The 26,061-nt window shown below is 36.2% G+C and overlaps 1 protein-coding gene across 1 annotated transcript; it reads right to left on the reverse strand.

Moving 5' to 3' along the window:
• Positions 1-2,166: 2,166 nt before the first annotated feature.
• On the reverse strand, positions 2,167-25,497 carry LOC128987428 (NF-kappa-B inhibitor cactus-like). Its single transcript, XM_054408267.1, has 7 exons — positions 25,307-25,497; positions 23,170-23,749; positions 22,340-22,445; positions 21,573-21,828; positions 5,496-5,584; positions 4,441-4,668; positions 2,167-3,669 (listed from the first exon to the last, which is right to left on the reverse strand). The coding sequence occupies exons 1-7, from the start codon at positions 25,338-25,340 to the stop codon at positions 3,604-3,606; spliced, it is 1,359 nt and encodes a 452-aa protein (XP_054264242.1). The 5' UTR covers positions 25,341-25,497; the 3' UTR covers positions 2,167-3,603.
• Between the last annotated feature and the right edge of the window lie 564 nt (positions 25,498-26,061).

Below are 26,061 nucleotides of genomic sequence, written 5' to 3' on the forward strand. Positions count from 1 at the left end.
ACGTAGCGAGCGTACAATTTTAAAACAGCCCAAATAAGGAATGGCGCAAGTTGTTTATTCTACAAAACTAAGAATAGTTCCGCAGTGGAGGGGGGACGAGACTCCTGTTATGGGGTTGCCGCAAATATCTTCTGACTCACTTGCTCGGACCGCAGAAACAGCAGCCAAAATCTTTCTACCAGCTGCACCAGTTGGAACTTTTTAGTTCCTCTAAAAGCGACAAAACCGGTAATACATTACTTCTCTACAAAAAGACTATGAAAGAAAATGAGTTTCCATTAGGCTATATAAACATGAAACGATAAAATATTTATTACCCAATAAACTTCTAGACTTTTCACCTACTGTACTTTTAAAAGCTGTTATTCTCCTCAAAAACTGAGACTAGTACCAAATGGTAAAATAAGGTTAATTTCCATTTCTTCATGTTTCTTTGTGATTCATCCATCTAAAATGTTTACCAAATCCAAATTATAATTTCGCTAAGCTTAAATCAACGAGTACCGGTCATTTACTGTATGAAATATATTTTACAGGAGAGCCAAAAATGCTTTATGAAAAATTCCAAATTAGGACAAAATAAGTGGTATGTTAAGTGACTACTTTTGTATACAGGGTGAATAAAAAGTCAAGACCCCCCCCTCTAATATTTTTCTAAGTAAATATACAGAGATATCCTTTTGGTGGTCGAGCAATCTTAGCAGGAAGTTTCATTTTATCATTTTGAAATTTTTGAGTGTCCCCCCAAAAGGGGGGATTTGGGGGGCAACTCAAATATTTTAAATGTAAACCCCCTTCAAGTGACACCTCATTTTGAAGTGTTTAAAAAAACTTAAAGAATGGTGAAAACTAGAGGTCACTATCTCTTCTCTATCCAAAATGGTAGCCCGTCAAATGTTTTGGAAAATCAATGGTAAAATTGTTAATATTGGTTGTCATTTTGGATAGAGAAGAGATAGCAAGCTCTGGTTTTCACCATTCTTTAAGTTTTTGTAAACACTTCAAAATGAGGTGTCACTTGAAGGGGAATTACATTTAAAATTTTTGAGTGTCCCCCAAAAGGGGGGATTCGGGGGACAACTAAAAATGTTTCAATAGAAACCCCTATCAAGTGACACCTCATTTTGAAGTGCTTAAACAAACTTAAAGAATGGTGTAAACCAGAGCTTGCTATCTCTTCTCTATCCAAAATGACAACCAATATTAACAATTTTACCATTGATTTTCCAAAACATTTGACGGGCTACCATTTTGGATAGAGAAGAGATAGTGACCTCTAGTTTTCACCATTCTTTAAGTTTTTTTTAACACTTCAAAATGAGGTGTCACTTGAAGGGGGTTTACATTTAAAATATTTGAGTTGCCCCCCAAATCCCCCCTTTTGGGGGGACACTCAACAATTTCAAAATGATAAAATGAAACTTCCTGCTAAGATTGCTCGACCACCAAAAGGATATCTCTGTATATTTACTTAGAAAAATATTAGAGGGGGGGGGGTCTTGACTTTTTATTCACCCTGTAATTTTGTGAAGTAAGTTTCTAGGCATATCGCAAATAAGAATGTTGTCCATATGTAAGGTTAATGAATACTGGACAAATCCATTTGTTTGAATTAGAAATAACTTATAGAAAATTTAACTTCAGTATCATTAGTCTATAGCTAGTTAAAATGATTCCATTCCAAACATAGCCTTTAAAAACTTATCAAGTACTGTGTATCTTTATTTTATATCTTGCATTTCCTCTCTCAACTAAATGGTCAGATAACAGTAACCATCTTAGTTGAGAGCTAAACTTATTTCACATTTCATTGTAGATGTTAGCTTCTGGTTTGCTAAATTAAAAAAAGGTTTAGATATGTTCCATTAGGCGATATATTTAAATTGCAAACTCTTAGCTGAAACTAGCTATGTTTGCAATTTGAATGGATTGCCTAATAGCAGGTCCGGTATTTAAACCTTTTATATTATTTTACATTCTTATAAAGTACCTATTGTCTTTGTTTCGAGATTAGAATTCCAGAATTGTAGACTTTTTAAGACTCCAATCACTAACGTCCTTTAAGACTTACATTTTTTATATATTAAACAAAAATAATTTCTTGTATATCAGACACAAATTTTTGTTTCACTTGATGGTATTAGGTCAAAATAAATAGCCAAAACATATTTTAACATATAACAAATTTTATTCATAAGTGTTAATAAAATAAACTAGAACTGAATACTAACATAAGTTACGAACAAATAGGAATTTACAGCTTGAATCCGACAAATCATAGTTTAAATAAATACCAATCATCTCGTCAAAAAGACTAGAGGTCAATCCAAATCTGGCTAAATACAGTTAGGTTGCAAATATGCGTTAAACATAAGAAATAATACAACGTTCACTATGTACAACTTAGAAGAAAAGTAATTTTGTCTTTTAAATTATTTAGTTTACAAGTACACTCTAGTCTAAGTTCAATTTTATCACCCTAATATAAATAAGCTTTTATCTACATTGATAACCGAGGGTTGACCATTGTGACAGACTTTCGACAGAAAATTAAACAGATTCAGGTACATCTCTTAACCATTTCATCCGACATTCTGCTTAAAACAATCATTCCAACATTTTACACGCACATTTCTGCATGCATCGTGCTAACACAATTATCATCTATAAAATACAAGCTAAGACATTTCTAACGATCACTTTCCTGTCTGTAACATTTCCCTAACACGTTTGTGTTAAGAGTTGTAATCATAAATACGAATAAAAATACAAACTATACCGTGCACTTAACAGCTGTTTTGTAGATAGTTATCATAGCTTATGTAACATGTGATTATATATAATACTACAATTAAAAGGCAGTGTATTAACTATTTACAGAATTATTCACTTTTTACACATTTTCCATCATGAGACAGCACAGATTTAATAGTATCATTTTGTTTGTTAGTGGGATGGATTTTGATTAATATTTTCTGTTTAACAATAGAACAATTATAAAATTACATTGTTATTTTTATTAATAGCTTTATAAAAGAGTACATATCAGTCAAAACTGCAGAATGTTAAATTTTTTCATTATTTGGGACCAGTTATAAAGAAGTTTAGCTTGCAATAGTTCTTGGAGTATACACATACAATACTTCCAAGTTTGTTACATTAAAGCATGTTACAATAATCAACAAGATAAATTAGTACAAAAAAGTAGATAAAGAATAGCACTTAAATTCCAATTGTAAAATAATTCATAAAAAATCACATAAAACACATCAATACATTTTCACAACAAAAATAAACAATTTCGCAATACGGAAAATACATGATTTCATAATCAACTGGACACATACAAGAAAAATCATACAAAAATTAAAACTTGGATCTCTTGAATTTTGACATCAAACTCTTGTTAAACATTAGCTAATTGAAGTATGGAATTACTTTGACCTAACCACGTTGGTTGGATTGTAAATGTATGTTGAGCAAACGAGTCAACTCTTAGTTGTAGACGAGCAGACCACAATATCGTGTTGCTCGGAAAGCCGCCCCGGGAGCGCACTACTCACTGGTTGTCAAGGGAATGGTTCACTGTAGAGTATCAACAGGTCAGGCCCCAACATTCACTAGGCCTCCACCGTTCACCTGGTATCCGCCGAAACTGCCTTCCGACATCTGCAACATCATTGAATGCAACTATAAGATAACAAAAAAAAATGAATCTTAAGTTTTCTTAAGCTATGTTTAATTCAAATTGATCAGTTCAACAAATACTCACAACTGTTGTCCAAATCAGATATTCTCCTTAAGTATTTGGTATATTCAATTTGAAATAAAAGATGCTTAAAAAAAATCATCATTTCAAGATGTTAGCATATTCAACATAAATCAGCAATTGACATAAACAAGCAATTGTACCGTGGCTCAACTATTGTACTATACAACCATTTTCATTCTAACTTTAAATAAGAATATGATGTCAGCTTATGACAATAACCTCAAGTTAATGCTAGTAAACTCTTCAACAATGACTCGTCACAATTCTGTAACTTTTTCAATAATTTTCATAAAAAAAAGAGGTTGGTGGCCTCTTTTAATCTTGCATTTGCCCGTCCACATAGACTACAGATCTGTGCAAAGAACGTCCAGTAAAGCAAGGGGTGAGCCGGTAGGCCTACAGTACAAAGGTAAACTGTACTGATAAAATGTTTGCAGCAGTGACCAAGATCGGAACCCACGACATCGCTGCCTTGGGCCCGAAGTCTGTTACGCCACCAACTGAGCCACTGACTCACCCCATCACTCACCAAATCCGTCCACCTTCACATCCACGATGGGCAGGATTTGAACGCAGGACCTCAGGGACCAAAGTCCCACGCTCTACAAATAGACCCCCAATGTCCCCAATGTATTTTTACAATAAAGACTTGTTTTGTTAGAACTCACATCGTCATCACTCTCTTCATCACTGCTGAGGTAGGTATCGACACCGTAGTCCTCTAGTGCCTTCATGATCGTAGCGTCCCACATCTGACCTGCCGTCTGGTACGCAGACTGTCCTGCGTAGCTCAGCAGTTCTGCGTTTATCTTGGCGTCGACTACCAGGAAATGACACAGCTGTGGGTTGCGACGTTCCACGGCCAAATGTAGACATGTCTGGCCACCCTTCCACTCCTACAAAATTGTAGCAGTCAGTAAACAAGTAACACCTCTGGTGGAAGCTGAACGGAAGTAGAAATTGAAACAGTTACAGTTATATACCACAAACTTGTACCTGTAATCTGATAGTTTGGATTGTTCAATAAAGAATTAGCACATAAGTTGTACAGAACTATAGTCTTATTTAATGCCCTAGTAATAAACTACATAGAAGGTGGCTTAAACAGTTACACAGTGCATTGCAATATAGTGCTACTAGCACACAATAAGCCCTGAATGCCATTTGTACCTAATGTGAAACTATGAATAATGACTTGATCTGATTCTAACCGTGAGTGACAAAAACCTGATGATCAGAGTGCTACTCAGGCATTACCATAACTTTAATTAATTTATATTGATTTTTTTTTTTTTTTGAATGTAATATACTGTATAAGAAATAAAAGTAGTGTGATATGTATTCCAGATACCTTTCTCCAACTAGCACAGCAATGGTGGAAAGGTAATTTTTCTTTATTCCAAACTTCACACCCTAGAACGTAAGGCTCTAGCCTGGAATAATTTTCATATTACTTTAGACTAGTCCTAGAGGTTGCGGCATCATCAGAGGGAATTTGAAACCGGAACCTTGGGAACCAAAGTCCCACATTCTACCACTGTGAAAAGATACTGGGTCAAAAAGTATCAGTGTTCCTTCTTAATTTTATTTAAAAAGTTTGTACCCTGTGTTAACACACAGAGTCCCCTAAAGAGTATACGTTTATTCAACTGTACAGCTGCTAAAGCCTCCATTCTGATACACAATAACATGAATTATTGTCTAATGACTTGTCAAAATTTACCTTTGCATTAATGTCGGCTCCTATCCACACCAGCCTATGTAGAATCTCGATGTTTTCATTGTTTGCTGCCAAATGTACGCAAGCTTGACCTAAAATCAAAAACAATATTTATATAAAAAAACTATTTTTTTTCAATTGACAGCTTCTTGAATCGTAGGAATATTTTGATATCCTTAAATCAGCTGATCGCCAGGGAAAACCCAGAGATAAACAACAATCAACAAAAAGTATGAGTGTTTTCAAATTTAAGTGCCTTATTCAACTTCTTCAAGAACCACTCAAGAAAGTCCGAAAGCACATGCCAATACTCAACATGGTTTAGACAGGTGAATACCAAGTTTGGGAAATATAACATTTAGAACTAAGTTACACCTCGATTTCGCCTTCCATTCTTGGAAATTTTGCTTAATTAAGATTTAATGATGTATTTTACTACTTTTTTTTTTTTGAGGGGTGTAACTTATGTATTTATGAAAGATACTATGACAGTGTGTGAATAGGCTTATTTAATTTGACATCAAATTGCAGTTAATTTAATACAATAGTTCAAAATAAATATCACATGCACAATAATTTATCTTGTATTTACAAGTATCTTTCGTCAAAGTATCGTTATTGATTTAAATATATCATTAAATACCAAAAACTAAATGTTTACAGAACAGTTTGGATTTTTAACTAATTAAATGCCTAGTCTTGGTAAAATAGTCAGCAAACCATATAAGATCGAAAATATGACAAAAATCAGGTAAATTAGGCAAATTAGGTAAATCATGACCAATGATTGTAAATTAGTTCCCTAAATATAATTCTATTGATTAAAACCACCACTATGTAAACAATTATGTCCATTGAAGAAATATTATCGTATTGAGTTTATTATTAATATGATAAAAAAATTTCATGAAAAGCTCTTCAGTTCTCTTCCAAATCAAACTTAAAGCTTAAATAGGACGAAAAACTATCACACAAGCCGCTATTCAGTGATGTAATCAAATCTGAATCTAGAAAGTGATATACATCACTATCACAAATGCATACAAATCATCATTGTATTATCAACCGTAATAAACAGCTGACAAACAAGCCGTGTTTGCTGAAACAGGCGCCGTCAGAGGAGGGTTTCCCTGATAGGAAAGCTTAGAAAGTTCTGCAATCTCTCTAGGGAAGTCCACGGACGATCGACACAGGTGAAAACAACGAATGTCTGCACTGTGTTACATATGTACGGGGGATTTAACTCAGGAACTACCAAAAAGCCGATATTTTGAGTACCTATTCATCGTTGTTCGGAATTCGGGATTGTTATTCGGAGCTGCCAATCAAGCCCAGAGACAGCAATTTCATCATATAGGGAAAACCGTTGTTTTCAATAGTTGCTGATGTAAAAATAATTAATTCCTGGTAAATTATTGTATTGTTAAAAGTTACTATGTGTAATAATGTAATCAATAGCTTGACTGGTTGAAATAAATATTTGGGTAATTTATATTTGAATTATTTATCGTGTTGGTGGAGTATTATATGTTGCATATAACCTAACAACCATATACAGTATACTTATTTTCCTGGCCGTGTCAATTGTGTCAATATAAAACTTTAAGGAGCAAAATGAAGACATTGTGGAGGTGAAAGAGGCATAGTATTTTTATCTTCGCTCAATTTCTTCCTTGATTTTATCGAATGGTATCACTTTAGGCCTATTTACGAACGGAACAAAACAAACCTTAGAAACGAACACATTTTAGGATGACAAAAATACAATTCGGCGAAGTAATTCAATCTACTGCGTTTTTATCAATGACTACTAAACGACTATAACACGCAACACATGCCACAAAGCACACAAACATGTACACGCGCAACCAAATCCTGATACCTTATCAACAGTGATAACCGGATGACCTTTTGCGATTATGAGACACAATCATAATTACACTGCTAAGACACCGCACTAACTTCTAGAAGTTTACGTCTATATTTTAGGATAGTTATTCATTAATTTGATTAACTGAATTACCATTGAATTTTTGCATACTTCAGAGTAGACGTCTATATCGACCAGCTGTTAAAATGTAAAAAAACCAAAGTAGATTGAACCACTCAGTGTGTGGTGGTAGTCTAAAATCATATTTCCTCTCATAAACTTTTCCAGTGTGTGACAAAACATGCGGTAAAAAGATAAACATAAAACATAAATAACACGTTTTGCGGTTAATTTGTATTAGCTAAAAAGTCAGCGAATTTTGCAGAAACGGTAATCACACCAGCGCACTCGAATTTGTAATTTCAACCGGTCATGTCCTATTCCGCCCGAGTTTTATTTCGCCCGGAGCCTAATTACTCCCAATTCGCCCGCGGTCCCAGATTAACCCCTATAATCCTCAGCTCTGAGCTCTACCTGCGTCAGGAGTCCTATTCCATCCACGGAGGTGAAGCCTCGCCTCCTAGGACCTCCTAGGAGAAAATCGCACTCCTTCAGCTTCAAAAAACGCCCCAATTTCAAAATTTGGTAAATTTCTTTCCAATTTTTACCGGTTTTCGTTATTTTTTCATACTTAAACAATTCCGTTTTGCAAATATTATTATTGCTTTGTGTTTTCCTTACTTTACTTTAAATTTTACTCATTACATGTTTTTTCGTAACTTTACTCATTGACCTCCAAAACTTTAATAACTTAATTTTAATGTCAAAATTTGAAAGTTTTACTAGCCCCATGTTATTCTTATGGAGAATAACATTGAAATTTAATGACATTTTTATGGTCATCTGAATCGTTTAGAAACGTGCTAGAGACTTGAAATTTGGTAGTACTGTATTGTAGTATGGGATCTTTAATTAACGGTGAATTATGCAAAACACCAATTTTCCAATTTTAACCCCCACAACTATCCAAAATGGCGGACATCTAAAAACGACAAAACACGTTTTTTTCAAACAGCTATAGCTCGAAAACTCTTCAAAAAACGCCCTACTTTCAATATTAGGTAAATTTCTATAAAATTTGTTTACGATTTTCAACCCCCCCCCTGAAATGTCGACTTCCCCAATGTTAATTATATAGGTACATCGGTCTAAATCACGTTTACACACTTTAACATTAGCTGGAGATATGAAATTTGGTAGGCTTGTTGGTCTTAGTCCCAAACAACCTAGAACATTCCCAAAAGTTATATTTTCCAATGATTTTCCCCCTTCCCCGATTCAACAATTTCTCCCTCCCATTATGTAATTTTTATAGGAAGTTTCTAACTTTGGTATGGACATTAGAACCGTTTACTTCAAATTTGACTGAGACTTGAGAAATGCTATGAGTGCTATCTAGACCACTCACCCCTTCCTAAATTTAAAAAAGACATTTTAAAACTTACTGTAACCTTTTTATTTCATATATCACTTTACTGATATCAACTTATTAAATATCGATCTACTCTAATGTAGTTGTTAAATCGTGTTTAGTTTAATATCGATTTACACTATAACGAACCCCATTCTCCTTATCTTGTTTGGCCTAAAACTCAGTTGTAATAATACTTTACCAATATACTCTCTTACCACAACTTTATAAAACAAAAATATAACTTGCCAACCTCCTTTAATGTATTCGTGAAATTGTTTTTATATACTGTAACGTAATATTGACTGTTTCACTGCCTGCTTTGTTACAACTCTAATCTACTAATGACGACTAACAGCTAGGGGGCCTGGGGACGGAGCCCCCAGCGAGCCAAAGGCGAGTTACATTGTATACGAAAAGTAAAAAAAAACGTCTAATAACACTTAAAACATATATTTGTGCTCTTATACTGTTATCTCACCAGACGATAAATATACATAAAATATGGCAAATGGTGATCGAGTTTGATTCGACACTCCAATCATCATTAGACCCAATAGACGAATTATTTACATTGTATAATGAAGAAAACTCAAAGGTGTGCAGTTGGGTATTTAACACTAGAAGCAGCTAACTAGTGGCCTTTGTTTGGCCATGTCTTGGATTGCAGTGTTATCATATGTTTCTGTTTGCCGTACAGAAACATACAGTTACTGTACAGTAACTAACAGTTCATGGACAGTCAATTTTATTAATCTGTTATGTCGTAAGCATTTATCAATATAGAATGATTACTGTTGAAGCGTTTCAATCCAAAGAAAAGTTCCAGATTATAAAGTGGTAGGGGTGATGGGCTACGTCCAAATTCACCAACATTTTTGGGGTCGTTTCTAATGTCCAAATTCACCAACTTTCTACCTGGAGCAGGTACGATATTTCTCCCGGCGGGCGGGGAAGGAATTCCGAATAGTTTGCCCTCGCCTGCTCCGTCTCGTCTCGGCGAGAGTGTACTGCTTAGCCCTAATAGTACTGTTTAAGCTGTGATTGTTTCAGGCAGCTTTAGGTTAGGTTAGGTTAGGTTAGGTTAGGTTAGGTTAGGTTTGGTTAGGTTAGGTTAGGTTAGGTTAGGTTAAGTTAAGTTAGGTTAGGTTACAGTTCACTCTCGCCGAGACGGGACGGAACAGGCGATGGCAAACTATTCTGAGGGAATTCCTTCCCCGCCCGCCGGAAGAAATATCGTACCTGCTAAAGGTAAAAAGTTGGTGAATTTGGACATTAGAAACGACCCCAAAAATGTTGGTGAATTTGGACCTGGCCGGGGTCATGGGTAGGGGAGGGCTTTTACATAGCTGGGGGTGGGGCTTCGCCTCCGTGGATGGAATAGGACTCCTGACGCAGGTAGAGCTGAGGATTATAGGGGTTAATCTGGGACCGCGGGCGAATTGGGAGTAATTAGGCTCCGGGCGAAATAAAACTCGGGCGGAATAGGACTACACGATTTCAACCATATAATTTTATTCTAAGCCTGGCAAAAACCTTAATGGAATGCCAAGACCTAACGAAAGGTTGCATATTAACTTCCCTTCGGAGCGGCTAAGCAGCGTAATTAATTGCTGCCAATTTACAATGTCCAGACAAGTTTAACAACCTTATGGATATTTATAGGCATGCACTGTGGATGCGATACTAACGTCGGCACTAGTGAGTAGGCCCTACTACAACTATCCGCAGTACTATCCTGATAATTATTCGTATACTGTATACCAAGGAAAAATGTAGTTCGGATTCCACTATTAACTGTAGGTCCCTTAAGTTGTCATTAGCTGTATGGGCTATTAATTAACAACTGTGTCTAAGGAATATGTCGGCCTTAGTCACTATCAAGACTACAAGATCGTGCCACTCATCCAACACTCATCTCCATTCATACTTGGCTTAAAATACCTACTTTGCATGGTCGCCATTTCATTGAAAAGTATTAAAGTATCAATATGTTGAAAAAGTGTAGAGGTTTACGTTTGTTAGGCGGAATTTAACCCCTAGCAGAAATCCTATGCACCTGCATAGGACATGTAAACTGAGAACGTGCAGTAGAGTATAGAACGGCGAGAGAGACAAGAGGTCGACAACTCGAGAGTTTCTTCCGGCGTTGGACAGAACCGTCTAGAGCCGGCGCCTACCATACAATACAGAAAATACAATACAATACAACGCTGTCCAGTGTCGACGTCACCGCCCGACTGTCGCAGTCGGAGACCTTCGACGAAGGCGCGGAGCATATTGTAAATCAATCAAACCCAACCAACGTCACAAAGCCTTAGCAAATGTTACAAGAAAATGTACGGTACAAAATTGATTAGCATGTGTGTTTTAGTTGTAAATAGGTGAAGCTGCATGTAAAAACTTGTGATTTTACACCTCGGCGTACTTGTAAAAACATATTTTAAAAGAGGAGTCAGAAGCAAAATACACATGGTATAAAATAAGGTTTTAAAGGTGACTAGCTGTAACCCGCGGGCTTTGCCCCGTTTAACTTCTTAATTTTCAAGATGATCTCGTTCGCATGGCTCAATCACGTCCTGGTTGAAGTTCGTTCGCTACGCTCACTCACCTTTAGGTTGGAGCTCGTTCGCTACGCTCACTCACCTTTATATAGGTTGGAGCTCGTTCGCTGCGCTCACTTGCCTTCAGGTTACAAACCGTAATAATGTATTAATTCACGACATTACACTGACCTTAAACAAATTTACGATCACAATCTATCTTGTAAGCGTTTGTCACCAACGTGTATTCTGTAAGTCATTAGAGATCGTAAAACTCCAGATCGTTAAGTCATAGCTTTGGAATTCCTGAACGCCGATCGCTGTGTGACAATCACACGTCCACAAACACAGGACTTCTCGTAGACAACGTGTTAATCCGCAATATGAAAGCTTCATCGTAGACCGTAGGCAGATAAGAAAACGAATGAATGCATTTCACATACACTACGAACGGTAGTTACTTGAAGTGGAATGAATGTTGGACACTTTCCACCGTCTTCGAAACAGCATTTGGCTATCGCGTTCCGAATAATTGAATTATGTCTCGTAAAAGTAGGTTGGCGATGATAAGGTATTTCTACTAATCACAAATAGAACAAGTTTTTAAACGATGATAAAGACTTTTCTTATCCATCCAAAATGTTCTGTAAACACCAAACTATTTAAATTAAAGATACCGTATACGAATGAAGTTCATCGAGCGCTGAAGTCAATTGCTAATTTCTGCCGAACACATCGACTTAACCAAGCCATACTTATAAGACGATAACCTCAGAACCTTATGTACCTATAGAACCTTTTATGTCACACAGAAACAAAACGAAGAGCTATAGGTATAGTGGTTTATATTACCTTGTTACTGTCAAAACGATCCTTTGTAGTTATGACAGTAACAAGGTAATTTAAACCACTATATAGTTAATTCAGACGATCCAGAGGCCATTCCACCATGAAAAAGGAAGAGAACTCATTGTGCAGCTATGTTCGATTAGATATAAAAACATAAGCTGGTCCAGATTGATCTCTTCTACAGAACAAAGTCAATGATAAATCGTAACTGCTGTATATGTGACAATTGCAGATTTTCCTTGAGTGTAACTGCATTCGCAGGGTGTACCGCAAATGCCAGCGTTCGTTCGCCCCGGTGCCGTAATACGTGATAGAAACAAAGAAAGCTGTCGGTCAGGGAAGCCCCAGAGAGGCGAAAGTGCCCGAACAAAATGGCGGCCAGGGTTGAGGAAGAGCGGGAGAGATCGTTACGGCCGTGTGCCACATTGCCACAATCCTCCATCCATGGGAAATCCCGACCATGCAACCAGCTGTGGTCCATTGCTACCTTGCGTCTCGCCCTCCAGCACAACGTTCTGCGTTCGATGGTTCAACTTGTGAACACAAGCACTAAAGAAAATTGTGAATGCAAACACACTATGGTGGACCAACAGTTTACACCGATATGCAACATTATTTTCAGCTTAACTTAACTTTTTGACAGTGAACACATGACTTTCACTTATACAACCATTAACAATTAACCCCATGGTATAGTTTGCAACTGAAACTCAACTTAAAGGACAGGACTACTAGATAGAGCAGTTTGCAAAAGTGCTGTTCCCATTTCCAATCGTCACTTGTTACTCATTTGCTGTTAGTTTAAATTTTGAAAGCAACTGATTGAAATTATGTATGTCCTTCTTAGACGTCCTTTCTCAAAAAAACGTTCTAAAATTATTGGATTTTTGAGAAAATATGTTGAAAATGTAGCAGTTGGCGTCATACTATATGACGAACTCTTTTTATCAGATAAACACTAGGTTCAGAGAGAAACCCGTCCAAAACTTGTTTATGGAGTATTATGGGAATATAAACTAATAATTCTACAGTATTAATATACTGTTTAGCTTCATACAATTATCTCTAACTAATTCAAGTAGTTATCTCCAACAAGTGTACAATTTTTACAACAATGCTGCTGCAGTCTTATTAAAACACTCGCTTTATTTTACTTCGCATTTAAATAAATGAAAACAAATCCGTTGACGTAGTGCGAAATCAGCAAATTTGCAAAAAAGCAGAACACAAACAATGCTTATCATGTTTTCCACTCACACCAAAGGTCCTATTGGATGGGGATTTCCATTGATATGCACGTCAGCATCAACTCATAAAGTCAGCAAGGTCAAAAACACAACCGCATCAGCATCCGGGCTGCTGACACTTCAAACTGGCGGGATATTTTCTTTAAAAAGGGATATTCTAGCAAATTTAGGGAGAATATTCCGAAATAAGTAGAACAAGCTGGATGAAGAAATTGTTTCAAGTGTAGACGGAGCACCTTATTTGTAGTAGTATGGTACACTTTTTCGTCGTAAAATTACTGGATTTAAAGACGAAAACCGCAGGATTAAGTGGGGTTTCATCGCTTAGTATGGGATACAAATTTTCTCGTTGAATAGAACCATGCGCGAGGACAAGGCCATGACGCGAATAACCTACGTACGAACGCATGATCAATGCACATGTAAAACTTCACTTGATTTACACTAGTACAACCGTTGGAGGAGGAATTCGCAAATCAAGTTTTGACGATGAAGAACGTGTTATTGACGTAGGATGTGTTGCAGCGAAATTCGTCCAGTGATATATTTGTCAGTATGAGAAAACTGCTACTGTATGTTCTCTACAGACCTTGTAAAATACGAGAATTAGACATAAATGCAAATTAGTTACATTTTCCTAACTTCCTTACTTCTAAATGAGTCATGGTATTATTCGAATACATTATGATGGAAATTTGGTCTAATTTGGTTCAAATCAAATCATTGCTCAATCCAATATAAAATTAAGCAGAACGGAATCAATTGTTGTGTCAAATATATTCACGTGTTGATAATGATATTTTAAATAATTTTTTGTTTTCGTCCAACTACAGCGAACTAAACAATAGTTTAAAAAATCAACGTCGTAATTTGTAAAAAAATTTCACTCTTCACTCAGGGCCTCTCGTGGTCCTCTTTCCACCACAACGTTTTATCAATAACGTTTTATTGGCGAAATAACAAAACGTCGTTTCAGCGTGTAGCGAAATAATAAAGTGTGTTCAATATCAGCAAAAAATAATTAGCTAACCGTTTCACCAGCTTGAGCGCAAGTTCTACTCAATTCTCCGCGTGGCGTCAACACGCCTTGCATCTATAAAACCACTAAAACAGCGCAACGCGAAGATCCCACAAACTCTATAGATTTAAAAATAATTAGTAGACAGCCTTTCCCACTGACTTCCCAGAAGATCGGTATCCCCGGCACAAATAAGCCATCACTGTATCGTACCGATCTCATGTTAACCAAACTGTTCACGCTAACGGTCTACAGATCAGGGAAATACACGGTAAACTATGTCATAAATAAAGTGAATCGACCACTCGAAATAACTGGAAATCGCTGTGAAAATCGTACAATCTTGAATCACCCAGCGTCGTTAGATTACCGGATGTATGTAATTGATTTAAAAAATACTTATTAGACATTAGTTAGATTATACTTGAAAATCTACAACTTTCAAGAAACAGCAGCACTGGTATCATTTAAGTATAGACTTTATTTTCCTCCGATCAGTTTACAAGTCGAGTAACAAGACTCGGTGGATGGAAACCATTTAGTTATTTTGGGTTTGTGATATGCTTTTGTTCCTATTGACATCGGCGTTTGCGTTTACCGTCAATCTATTCGACGGTTTACATTGCAATACTGATCTGACCATAAAGAAAGAATCGAGGAGGGCATTATTAGCACATAGTTTTTCTTTTGGTGGGGTACCTATGGTCACAATATAGCATACCCATCATCCGTCACAGTAAAACAATTCACGCTGGTTAAAGCTCAAGGTTTCGTCCAGTTTCAAAACCTATATTAACCGAAATCGCCACAAACCCAATAATAGAACCTCGATTTTCCACACATACCTTATTAATATCTTATTCAGCATATTAAAAAAAAAATCAATCACGCCCAGCGCCCGAAATCATCTCTCAACACTTATAAACGCGATCCATCACATCATAGACATAATGGATATTCACCGATTATCGCTACATTACCGACATTTCCCGTTCCGTAAACAAACTTCCCTACACGCAGGTCTGGTGGCAAACACGCTTATTTTGGTCAAGGGAAGCCCTGAGCTCCAGGGGTTACGGGTTTCCCTGCCTGGGATTAGGACTTCTAGGAACACGGGTGGCTACAATAGACCCGTGGACAATACAATACCAGCAAACGTGGTAGCTAACACGACCCACGGATACTGCACGGGGTCGGTTTGTGTGGCAATGCATTCGTCAATATTTCTAAGTTGTGGAAATAAAATTACCACGTTTGCAAAATAAACCTAAAACGATTAAAATAATATACAATATTCGAAAACAAAATTTCAACTAGGAATTTTTCGATTTCGTTAATAATTGTGATAAGTAGCCTATATTGTAGAACGGAATTTTCCAGTTAAATAATATTCCTAGAGACAGAACCTCATGAAGCAGTTATTTCTGTACTAACTTACTGAATTATCGATTTCAATCTAGTTTTCTCAACCCTTACATTCCAAGTATATATATGTAAGTAAATTTAAAGAAGTTTCCCATTAAAATACGCATCAAAATTAGAGGTAGAAATACCACGTAAAACTACACAAAATATCAATTGGACATAAATAAAAAACCCGACGTTTTTTCGCTGTTGCCGTGTACTATACACTTTATACAGTATGGTGAAAACATACAAGTGTAATACGCCGGAGACAAACACAAACACGATATCCAGGACGATGTGTGTGCCCCGGGAGATTTTCCTTGTTATTGACAGTTCCCTGACAAACACTTGTATCTGTATCACAACAGACGCCATCATTATTAGTGGACGTGAAACGAGTTGGAACTGTAACGGAACCTTCTAGAAGCTTCGGCACCACGTAGCGTCTGCAATTTCTTTTTGAACATGTGAGGATTACCAAATTGCTTATTCATGTTCGGAGTTGTGCGTTTCTTGCCCGATACGCCGTTATCTTTGCTATTCACGGTGATAAATCATTTCGCAGAATCCCAATAAACACTGGTTGAATCACAGATCTCTATCTTGTCAAGTAAACCTCTTTTGACAGAAATCCGGGAACTGATACCAGTTGTTTGGCTTCTTCCTTATTTAAAAAGTTTTAGTGATTCAGTGACAAATCTAAAATGTATTTATTATGTAAAGCTATCACTCGGGGGGAAAGTTGTGTGGTTTCTGAATGCAACCTGCTACGCCGTTGCTACAATGGTTATTGGTATTAGTAGTTAAGTGATATATTGAGTGTGAGTATCGTAATCACGTCACCCAAACCAAACCGATACCGACGAAAAAGTTGCGCAATTAATACCCCGGCGCTGATCAAAGTATTCGAAAGGCGCTACAGTAGGCACGTCAATTCAGAATATCAACAACGTATTGTCCCAAAACTCTACCCCAACTCCTGCCCCGAGTGTGACCTTAACTTGTAAACAAACGCGTTCCAACGTATTGACTCATCACAGACTCGAAACATCATTCGCAGTTTTCCACGTCAAGACTTATGAAATATGGGATTTCCATAGGATAAACATGGAAATGATGGAAAGCTGAGTCAGCAAGGCTCGCGGCAATGCGCAATAATACACCTTTAACTGTGACTTTGAAATGCTCCATGCGGGTAACAGGTTGCAACCGGGAACGAGAACTGATTGGAACGTGTTCTGGATCTCGTCCAGCGCTCAACGGTCCGAGAAACGGCCTTTGAAATGTCATTATGACGTAATGTCTGAAGATAAATAGGAAAATTTATAGGTACAGCAGTTAATTTTAAACATGGTTAAATTAGAAGCCTATCAAATTCTGATGGAACAACAGAAAATCTTAAAAGATTGCTTTCTTTTCTGTATATAGTTAAAACGGCTGTATAAATCAAACCTAATATTAACTTCTTAGCTCCCTGCCCCTATAACTATAGAGCTCTTAACTCCCCCCATGTTTTTTTTTTCAAATTTATTTATTTTCGGTACTTGAACAAATTTTAGTATTACAATTGAGTAACTAAAGGGCCAATAATTATATTATTGGTTATTACATTTGTATTAAAACTTTCTGTAGAGATTTTTAAGTTAAATGGTTATAACTATTTATACCTATCATAAGTCACTTCATAATCAATACAGAAAGGAGAAAGGAATTTATTGAGAACGGATATCATGCAGTTCAATAATGAAATTGGAATGAATTAGGTTCAACGCAAAATTAAATTGCTAACGTTTAATGCCTGAGTAGAAATTAGTTGCTACTGGGATGATCTTTGTCAATACGTAGGATACCTAGTTTATATTTCCTTAAATGATTGAAGTGTCAATTACAAGGTCATACTTTGATGGGAGAAAATTTTCATTTGAAGGCGGAATTTTGACAGACAGATAGTCGTTTTAGCTATAAACAGACCAAATCTCCTTCACAATTCCCCCTCACAATGACGTAAAACGCGCTTAGAAACCACAAATGAGAGGCTGTTAACCAAAATTGCAGCGTGACTGTTCCACCCACATTCATAGATTCATAATTCATACTCGCTTTAGCTCTCACTTAAATATTTTAATCCACTTACATCTATTTAGATATCATTAAAGATGTATAATGCTAGATATGTTAAGCATTTAATAATTATCACAATTTTTCAATTACTTTACATAATTATTGGATAACTAAAATCTTTCTACACAAGTCAACTATTCATGACACGCGTCACACACTGCCTCAAGAGACACATGTGAAATAACATTGAAATACTTAAATCCTTGAACATGAGAACCGGTTCTCGCTAAAGTGGACACATGAGGAAATATTTGCCTTCTTTGATAAGCAGAATACCAAGGAAGTGCAACATAAATTATTACTTTTATAAATATTAACACGGTGGACATCAGACATAGGCCGTAATGTTCATATAGAAATGGGGCAAAAATTAGTTTTCATTGTTTCTTATATTTATGAAATACATTGTCATATTGTCAATAGATCACAATGTGAGAACATGCATTTCCTAAACATCCCTACACATAAAACAATCACATCGTTATATTCAAAACAAAGCAACATGTTACAGTTTCTGCCATGTCAAATCTACAAACGTGGTACCCTAAAGGCACTGTCTACTATAAGTTGGAGGTTTTCAGCCAATTATTCAAGATTTTCTTGGGCGCATCGTGATTTTGCTATTCCACAGAAGGAATGCCACAACATCTTTTGCTATTCCACAGAAGGAATGCCACAACATCGTCTCAGCCTTGATGCAGTTATTCAGTATCCTGGATTGAGTCACTGGTAATCCCATTCATTCAAGACTCAGCACACTTCAACACCTATACAATCAAGACTTGCAAGTCCTCAACAAGTCTCTCATTGGGATTATCAAACCAAGATAGACTTCTTATTGAACAACACGTAGGTGATACAAAACAAAGGAGTATTTGAAAATAACACTACCAAGGGTGGCTAATTGAATTCATGTTATTGTGGTCCTATAGTACCAAAATGTATACAAGTGATTCTAGAATGGGAGGATACTTAGAATACGCATGGATAAAGCATATGTGGAATGAATGTCAAAATCTGTTACAGCAACCAATACAAAACTTGAAAATTAAAATAAAGGCAAACTTGCGCGGTTTTATGTCATAAAGGGGACCGATGCATACATCTCAGATTACTATTACCAGCTACATAATTGGACTATAATAAATCACATTTATAACCCATAAACAAACAAAAGCATTCACTATTAGTCTGTACTGTATTGTAGTTTATTTAACTAAAAACTTTTACAACTGTATCGAGCATTTCTGATCGCATTTCGAATCAGTAAAAAACTCGGAAAAATATACGCTCCTCCTGGCAATGACAAAACAATTCTGACAACAATGTGAGAATGTTTAGAAGAATGCAAAACACTGCAGAATGTCATGCTAGTCCTAGGACATTGGACATCCCCACATGTTGCATTTTCCTTGTACCAAGGCTAAAGTTGAAACTGGCGCACAACAACTCTGGGAAATTACAGACTACTTAAGCTTCCTGGTTGATTTACGAGCCAAGCTGTTTATTTTGGAGCCTCCAAAAAGCACAATGTTAAAACCTTCCTAATAAAGTTATGACTGTACCAAAACGGTTTTATCAACAAACAATGATGTCTAACTGATTGACACATCCATATAAGAGGGGTTTTTAGTTTACAATCCAAAATATAGACAGGGTGTCCACAGAAAATTTGTCATTATTTTCCATGACCATTTACCATTGATTTCCATGACTCAAGAACTTAACTAAAAAATTATGATATAACATACACACACGAATAATACAGCCTAGACAAGTTATTTCGCATAAAATACTGAAATATTCGTTAACAGGCAACAATGGAGTACAATAGGTACAATAAACTAATACAAACTCAAAACTCATAAACCAATACAACTGTAATAAATTTAATTGTCGGACTTTTGTGAAAAATAAAAAAAAATGCTACAATAGTCGAGGTTATGTATGGCCGACTAGAGCATTGAATGATTCCCTCAAACCTTTCCATCATTGCGGATTTCCATCACTTCCCATGACTATCCCTGACTTTCCAGAATGTGGACAGAACCCCATTAGTAGGCCTATTTAATTTTTTTCCAAAGGATATGTCCCCCGTTGCAATACAATAGGTCTAATAAATTTTTTACAAAAAACCTAATATTTAAAGTATATTACTTCCAAAGCGATTTTTAGGCAAATGAGATGATAGATAAAATTTTTACTGTCACTTACAAGAACTATAGTAAAACATTACAAAACAACTCATGTAGTAGCATTGTAACAAACTAAAAATTACTTTTGTCTACACTTCTTTTCTGTTAATTCGCTAAAAGTTATAAAGCTGAAATCCAATTGCACAATCATTAAATAATCAAAACCCAACTACAAATGTAAGACTACTATTGATTAAAAGAACTATTTTCCACTAACACCTTAGGTTTCCACTACGTAAACCAATTTAACCACACTAATAAGTAGACCAGAAGTGTAAATAAGGCACAGTTCATGGAAAATCTAAGACCTGCTTATCTAATCAGCTTAACCTTTCAGTAGCATAGCAAATAAGACTGGGACAAAGCCATAGTTGAATAGAACTGGCAACCTTTCATGTGTCTGCTGAGACATTAGCATCAAAATAAGTTATTCATAAGCAATCAACTTAAATAATGCACTATTCATAAACACTAGGACCTCCTAAATGTTTTGTTCATTACCCTCATGAATGCAGCCATTATTGCCAAGTCATATACCATCAAAATCAAGCAATTACACAAAAGGCAACAATAACATTAGGTAGGCTACACGATTATGTTACTACACGGTCAGGCATAAAATACATATACTAAATTTGTACTCTCTTGGTGTAATGGGAAAAATATATTAAAAATATAATTACAAATAACTTAAGTAGTAGTCTTTATCTTTGGGTAAATCCCCTAATTGCAGTAGCAGTTTAAATTAAAAAGTTAAAATCTGTAGGCCTAACCCTCAAGATAACTTCCTTGCCAAAAATTATATTTTATCAGTAGTAGACTAATGGTTTTTCAGCTAAAAGAGAAAAAACAGATTTCACCATTAGGAACCCATGGTAATTCATTTGATCTACAGACCAATAACTTACAGATTAAAAGGTCCATATCACTCCCATTTGGATTAAAAGGTCCATAGGCCTATCTCCCATTTAGCAAGTGCCGAAAAAAGTTCAGTTACTAAATAGTAACAAAAAATACCATAAGACAGACGCAAATGACCTGCCGTACTTCATGCACTGGAACTAAATCATACCGCAGACTGATACTTGGATTTTTATTTGGTCCTGATCGAGGACTATCTTCTATTAGGTAATCCTTATCAACCCATACTGCAATGTGGCACTTTCATGTTTTATTTTTGCAGATTGAATTAGGCCTACTGAATTAGCAAGACCGGATTACTTGTGATTCCTTCATTGAGCATTGTCAATTACCGTACTGGTTTAATGGTCCTTATGCAGACGAACTGAATCACAATGAAAAATTTAACCTTACAAACCGCTTTCTTAGCTCTAGTAGAAGGTATAAAGGTGGACTCACCATCGTAGTTGTGGATGTTGGCGATATCACGGTGGATGTAGGAGTGGTAGGGACGATACTGAAGCTGCGCAGACACAGTCTCCTGGTTGGAAACTGGATTGATGATGGCCAACACACACTCTAGATCATCAGCGGCCACGGCGATGTGCAGAGCAGTATTACCACAACAGTCCAACACGTCTGGCGCAGCACCGGCACAGACCAGCAGGCGTGCCAACCGTGGCTGTCTCGTCAGCACTGCCACATGGAGCGGGGTCTGTAACGTAACGTTTGGAGGTTAGTGCTTCGGTCGACAGGCAGAGTAAATATATCTTAGTTGGGATAAGCCTTAAACTCCCACTTTCAACTTCCACTTACAAGTTGGCCAAACAACAATCAAATTAGGCTACATTAGCTTCTTTCCAGTGCCATATTTAAGACGGTTAAATATTTAATAAAAACATAAGACACATACTGTTGCTCATTACACTCTATAAGTCAGTAAAAATGATTACATTTGCTGTCATTAAGCAATAAGGGTTTTGATATCCCAAAAAGTAAATCATTAGGCCCTGATTAAATTTTTTAACCCAGAGACTTCTGACTATGAGATAAATTAAGTGCCAACCATATTGTTTTCTGCAAAGCTAGCTTGACTTGCAAATTCATTCAATTGGTTTTGCAGGCCCATATAGCCTACTGGAAAATGATTTTAAATGTTATAGGCTAGGCCTTTACTTAAATTTACATACTAGCCTAAATAATAACAATAATGTAACTTAGCTCACCTGGCGGTCGTTATTTTTTATGTTCAAGAAGTCCGGGTGTGGAACCATCCGTACAAGAGCGTACACCGTCTCGATAAACTTGTGATAGATGGCCAGGTGTAAATCCCTAAAACAACCAATACAATTTTTTTAAATTTTATATTGTAATATTTGTGATAAATTAACTTTCTAGTTTTTCTTAGTTCTTCCAATGTCCAAGGTTTTGCATGTATAATAATTATTCTTCTTGTATTGCCTCTTGTTACTTTAAGCTAGTTTATGTTACCTATTTTCGGTATTTATTAGATTTGACTAGCCTATTACCTTAATGAGTTAGTCAGCTATTTAGTCATACTGTAATGAGCTTCTTAAAATGTAGGCCTATTTCAACTGTAAAATTTGTGTTAATCCGCTGGCAATAAATAAATAAAAATAAGTTAGGGGAAAGTTATTTCAAATTTTTATGTGGAATGCTTATCAAGGCCCTATAACGGAGTAGTCTAGAGGCTACTGAATAAAGGTCTTACCTTACCTAAATGATTTTTTTGTAATTTTTTGAAAAAAAGAAAGTTGTTTTTTAAATACTAACTCATCCCAGCATCAGAAGATAAAAAGACAGAAAAACTTTTCTCGAAACAAAATGTAGCAATGCAAAATTGTTATAAACTTGAATTCATAAATTGATTAGGTACTGGATTGAGCTTAAAAGTAATTTTAATTGTTAAGTTTAACTAATGTTGCCTACTATACTGTAAAAGCTTAAAAATCCGGCCTAAACAGAATTAAATTTTAAGTAGGCTATATTAGTATCTCAAAGGCATAAGTTAAGTCTAGAAGTATTTGCTACTTACGTGTCTCCATCTTCATTCTGCTCAAAGCAAGCTTTCAGCAATTGTATCCTTTGGAGAGCGGAAGTGTCATCAGATGTGATTGTTGGATTATGAACTTTGTCGTCATCCTGTGCTAAACCCGCATCCTGTATCCTCAGAATAGCATTGGTGTCATCAGATAGCTGGTTGTTCACAAACTGTTTGTTGATATTTGACAACGATCCCAGACAAGAATCTTTTGATTTCGATGGAGGGTCGTTAAGGTTGTTATAGGAATCCTCAACTTCCAGACTTAATTCACTAAACTGCTTACTCACACTCACGTCTATTCCACTATCTAACCTCATGAAGCTTTTGTTATCACAAGCAACTTTGTCCGTAACAAAACTTGAACTGTCGGTTTTAGAAATGGGAGATTCTGGTGTGTTTATCTCCTCAGAGTGAATGTTAGATCCGGACCAGACACCGGAGTCATTGTACGAACACGAATCACTGGTTTTTAAATTTGACAAACTGTCAAGTCCCTTAAAAGTATCTTGAACACTATGAGGTTTTCTTTCATGCGAAAAGTGACCACCTTCACCAGATCCAGAGGTGTGGCCTGAAAAAAATAAAACATTTGGTTACATGACCATATAATCTTAACTCAGCGTGTACTAGATTTAAATAGTTTTAATAGGTACTTAAGGCTAATAACTTAAACAACTGGTGAGTAGGCTACCTCCAGTATTTTTAACACCAGTACTTCCTATACATTAGTCCTCGCCACCCTAAGTTGAGGCAGCCAAAGGCCGCACTAGATACACGCTGTGTGGCCTTGGGCTGCCTCAACTTAGGGTGGCGAGGACTATAGCTTAAAGCTCTCCAGAAACTATTGAACATGCTCTAAGACACCCTTCAAAGGCATTTCCCACACCGCTGAGCATGTTACCAAACAATTTGGGTTAAATAGCATCAGTGCGATGGTTTTCAAGACAACTGTATAGGCCTAGCTGGATTTTTGTGTTTGTATTGTAAAAAGAAGACAAATAGCGGTAACTTAGGACTACTTTCATGTTATACGGAGGCCACTTATTTTACAGCAGGCTGCGGCAGTTATGTTATGTTTGGTTATCATAAATAGACCTATGTCTGTAGGACTTTCCTTGTTTCGTTTTTATAAAACAATTTATTCACCTATTTGCATGTTGAGTATGACCGTATGATCTGTTTGAACTTGTTTTCCTTTTACTGTCATTGTTTCTGATAGGCCCAATGCTTGCATAGCTCGATTTATGTTTTTGATTTATTGTGACTTCCCAGACATATGTTTTGTCTATTAACTAGCGTAAGTTTTATCTAGTTTTCTTATCTTGGTTGAACTTGAAACCTCATTGTTGACTTTGTCATATGCACCTTGCAAATTACGACAATAAAAAGTTTCTGGTTTCTGATTTCGTTATGAATCGAATTGTACCGAATGAATTATAACTAAGTTTACATTTATGATAACACAACCTAACATAACCGCCGCAGTGCACTGTATAAGGGTGGCCTCCGTGTAGGCCTAAGGTCTAGGTCAGGTAAAGGTTAACCTAACCTAACTAACCAAACGATATATCGAATGAAAATATCGAATCGAAAAAACAATCGAATGAGTGTAGGACGTCAAGTAAAGTGCAGCCCTTACTTGGACCAAGCACCCGACCTGACATGAAATGGATATTATGATAACTTTTAGGGGAAGAGTTATCACAATATGTTTATTTGATCTATTTAAAAGCCATTCCATTTGTTTAAGACAGCTACTAGCTAAAAATCAGGTAGCCTAAAGTAACATAGGGCTTAGTCTGAATTAAATTGAAGCATGATGTAGGCTAGGCCCTTTGTTATTGCCTAGGCCCACTAGCTTAGGCTATTGAATAAGAAAATGGATCCTAAATTTTCAAGAAGTTCAATACAGAGTATTTTTACATTTGTTTTATTAACCTATAGGTAGGCCTAGTTAAACACAATGTAAGTTAAGTTATTGAAAGAAGAGCTTGCGCAAATGCATTAGGTTAGCAGCCTTGGAATGTTAGCTTATAAGTGTAAACTGGGGAATTCCAAAGGACAAATTCCCATATGTTGGCGGATTTTTGATTAACTTAGCCTAATTCATTACAAAAACTAAACTTACTGGAGTGGAGGGAGGAATTATCCTTTTTGCTCATCTTTGTAAAATTTATAAACACTAAAATAAATCCACTTTGTTTTTAAATAACACAACCTATTAACACACTACCGAACAGACAGGTCTGTCATCATCGCACACACAACTTCGCTCACTGACTGACTGGACTAGTGGACTGAACTGACTGAAACCGAAAGAAAATCCGAATACGCCAACGTTTCAGCGCTGAAATCGAAATGCCATTGGCCAGACGGTTCGGGAAGTCTGAGTCTTCTTAGCGCATGCGCAGTGATTTCTAAAAGGAATTCCCTCTATTGATGACCCTATTAGGACTTTGTTTACTTTGTCTTGTGGATTAGACAAAATTCTCTTTGACGTCTCTATTAGCAATTTTACTAGTTTTAAAACATTGCATAATCAAATATATAAAATAATTAATAAACACACATTTAATAGTAAAATATGCGCAACAGATAGTTTAGTGAACTAACAATCGTTTGGCGCATTATCTCATAAACATTTTACACTGCTTTGAATTAAATATTACTTTCTAAAATTAATATAAATAAAAACTGTAGAAATCGTAGTCCATGTAAACCTCAACCGAATAATCGTCAACATGCAAAATAACACTTTAAAACGAGGAGATAACATGGTTTTTCAAATGTTTAATTGAATTTGTAACATTTCGATCAAAACTATACAAAGACCTAACAATAATGTCTAAAATTATAAAACATTCAATTTTATTCAATTATTCA

Source organism: Macrosteles quadrilineatus, unplaced genomic scaffold (genome assembly GCF_028750875.1).
Source record: "Macrosteles quadrilineatus isolate MER2022 unplaced genomic scaffold, UCM_ALF_1.0 Scaffold_2__2_contigs__length_208266976, whole genome shotgun sequence".
In the NCBI taxonomy this organism is placed as follows: Eukaryota; Metazoa; Arthropoda; class Insecta; order Hemiptera; family Cicadellidae; genus Macrosteles; species Macrosteles quadrilineatus.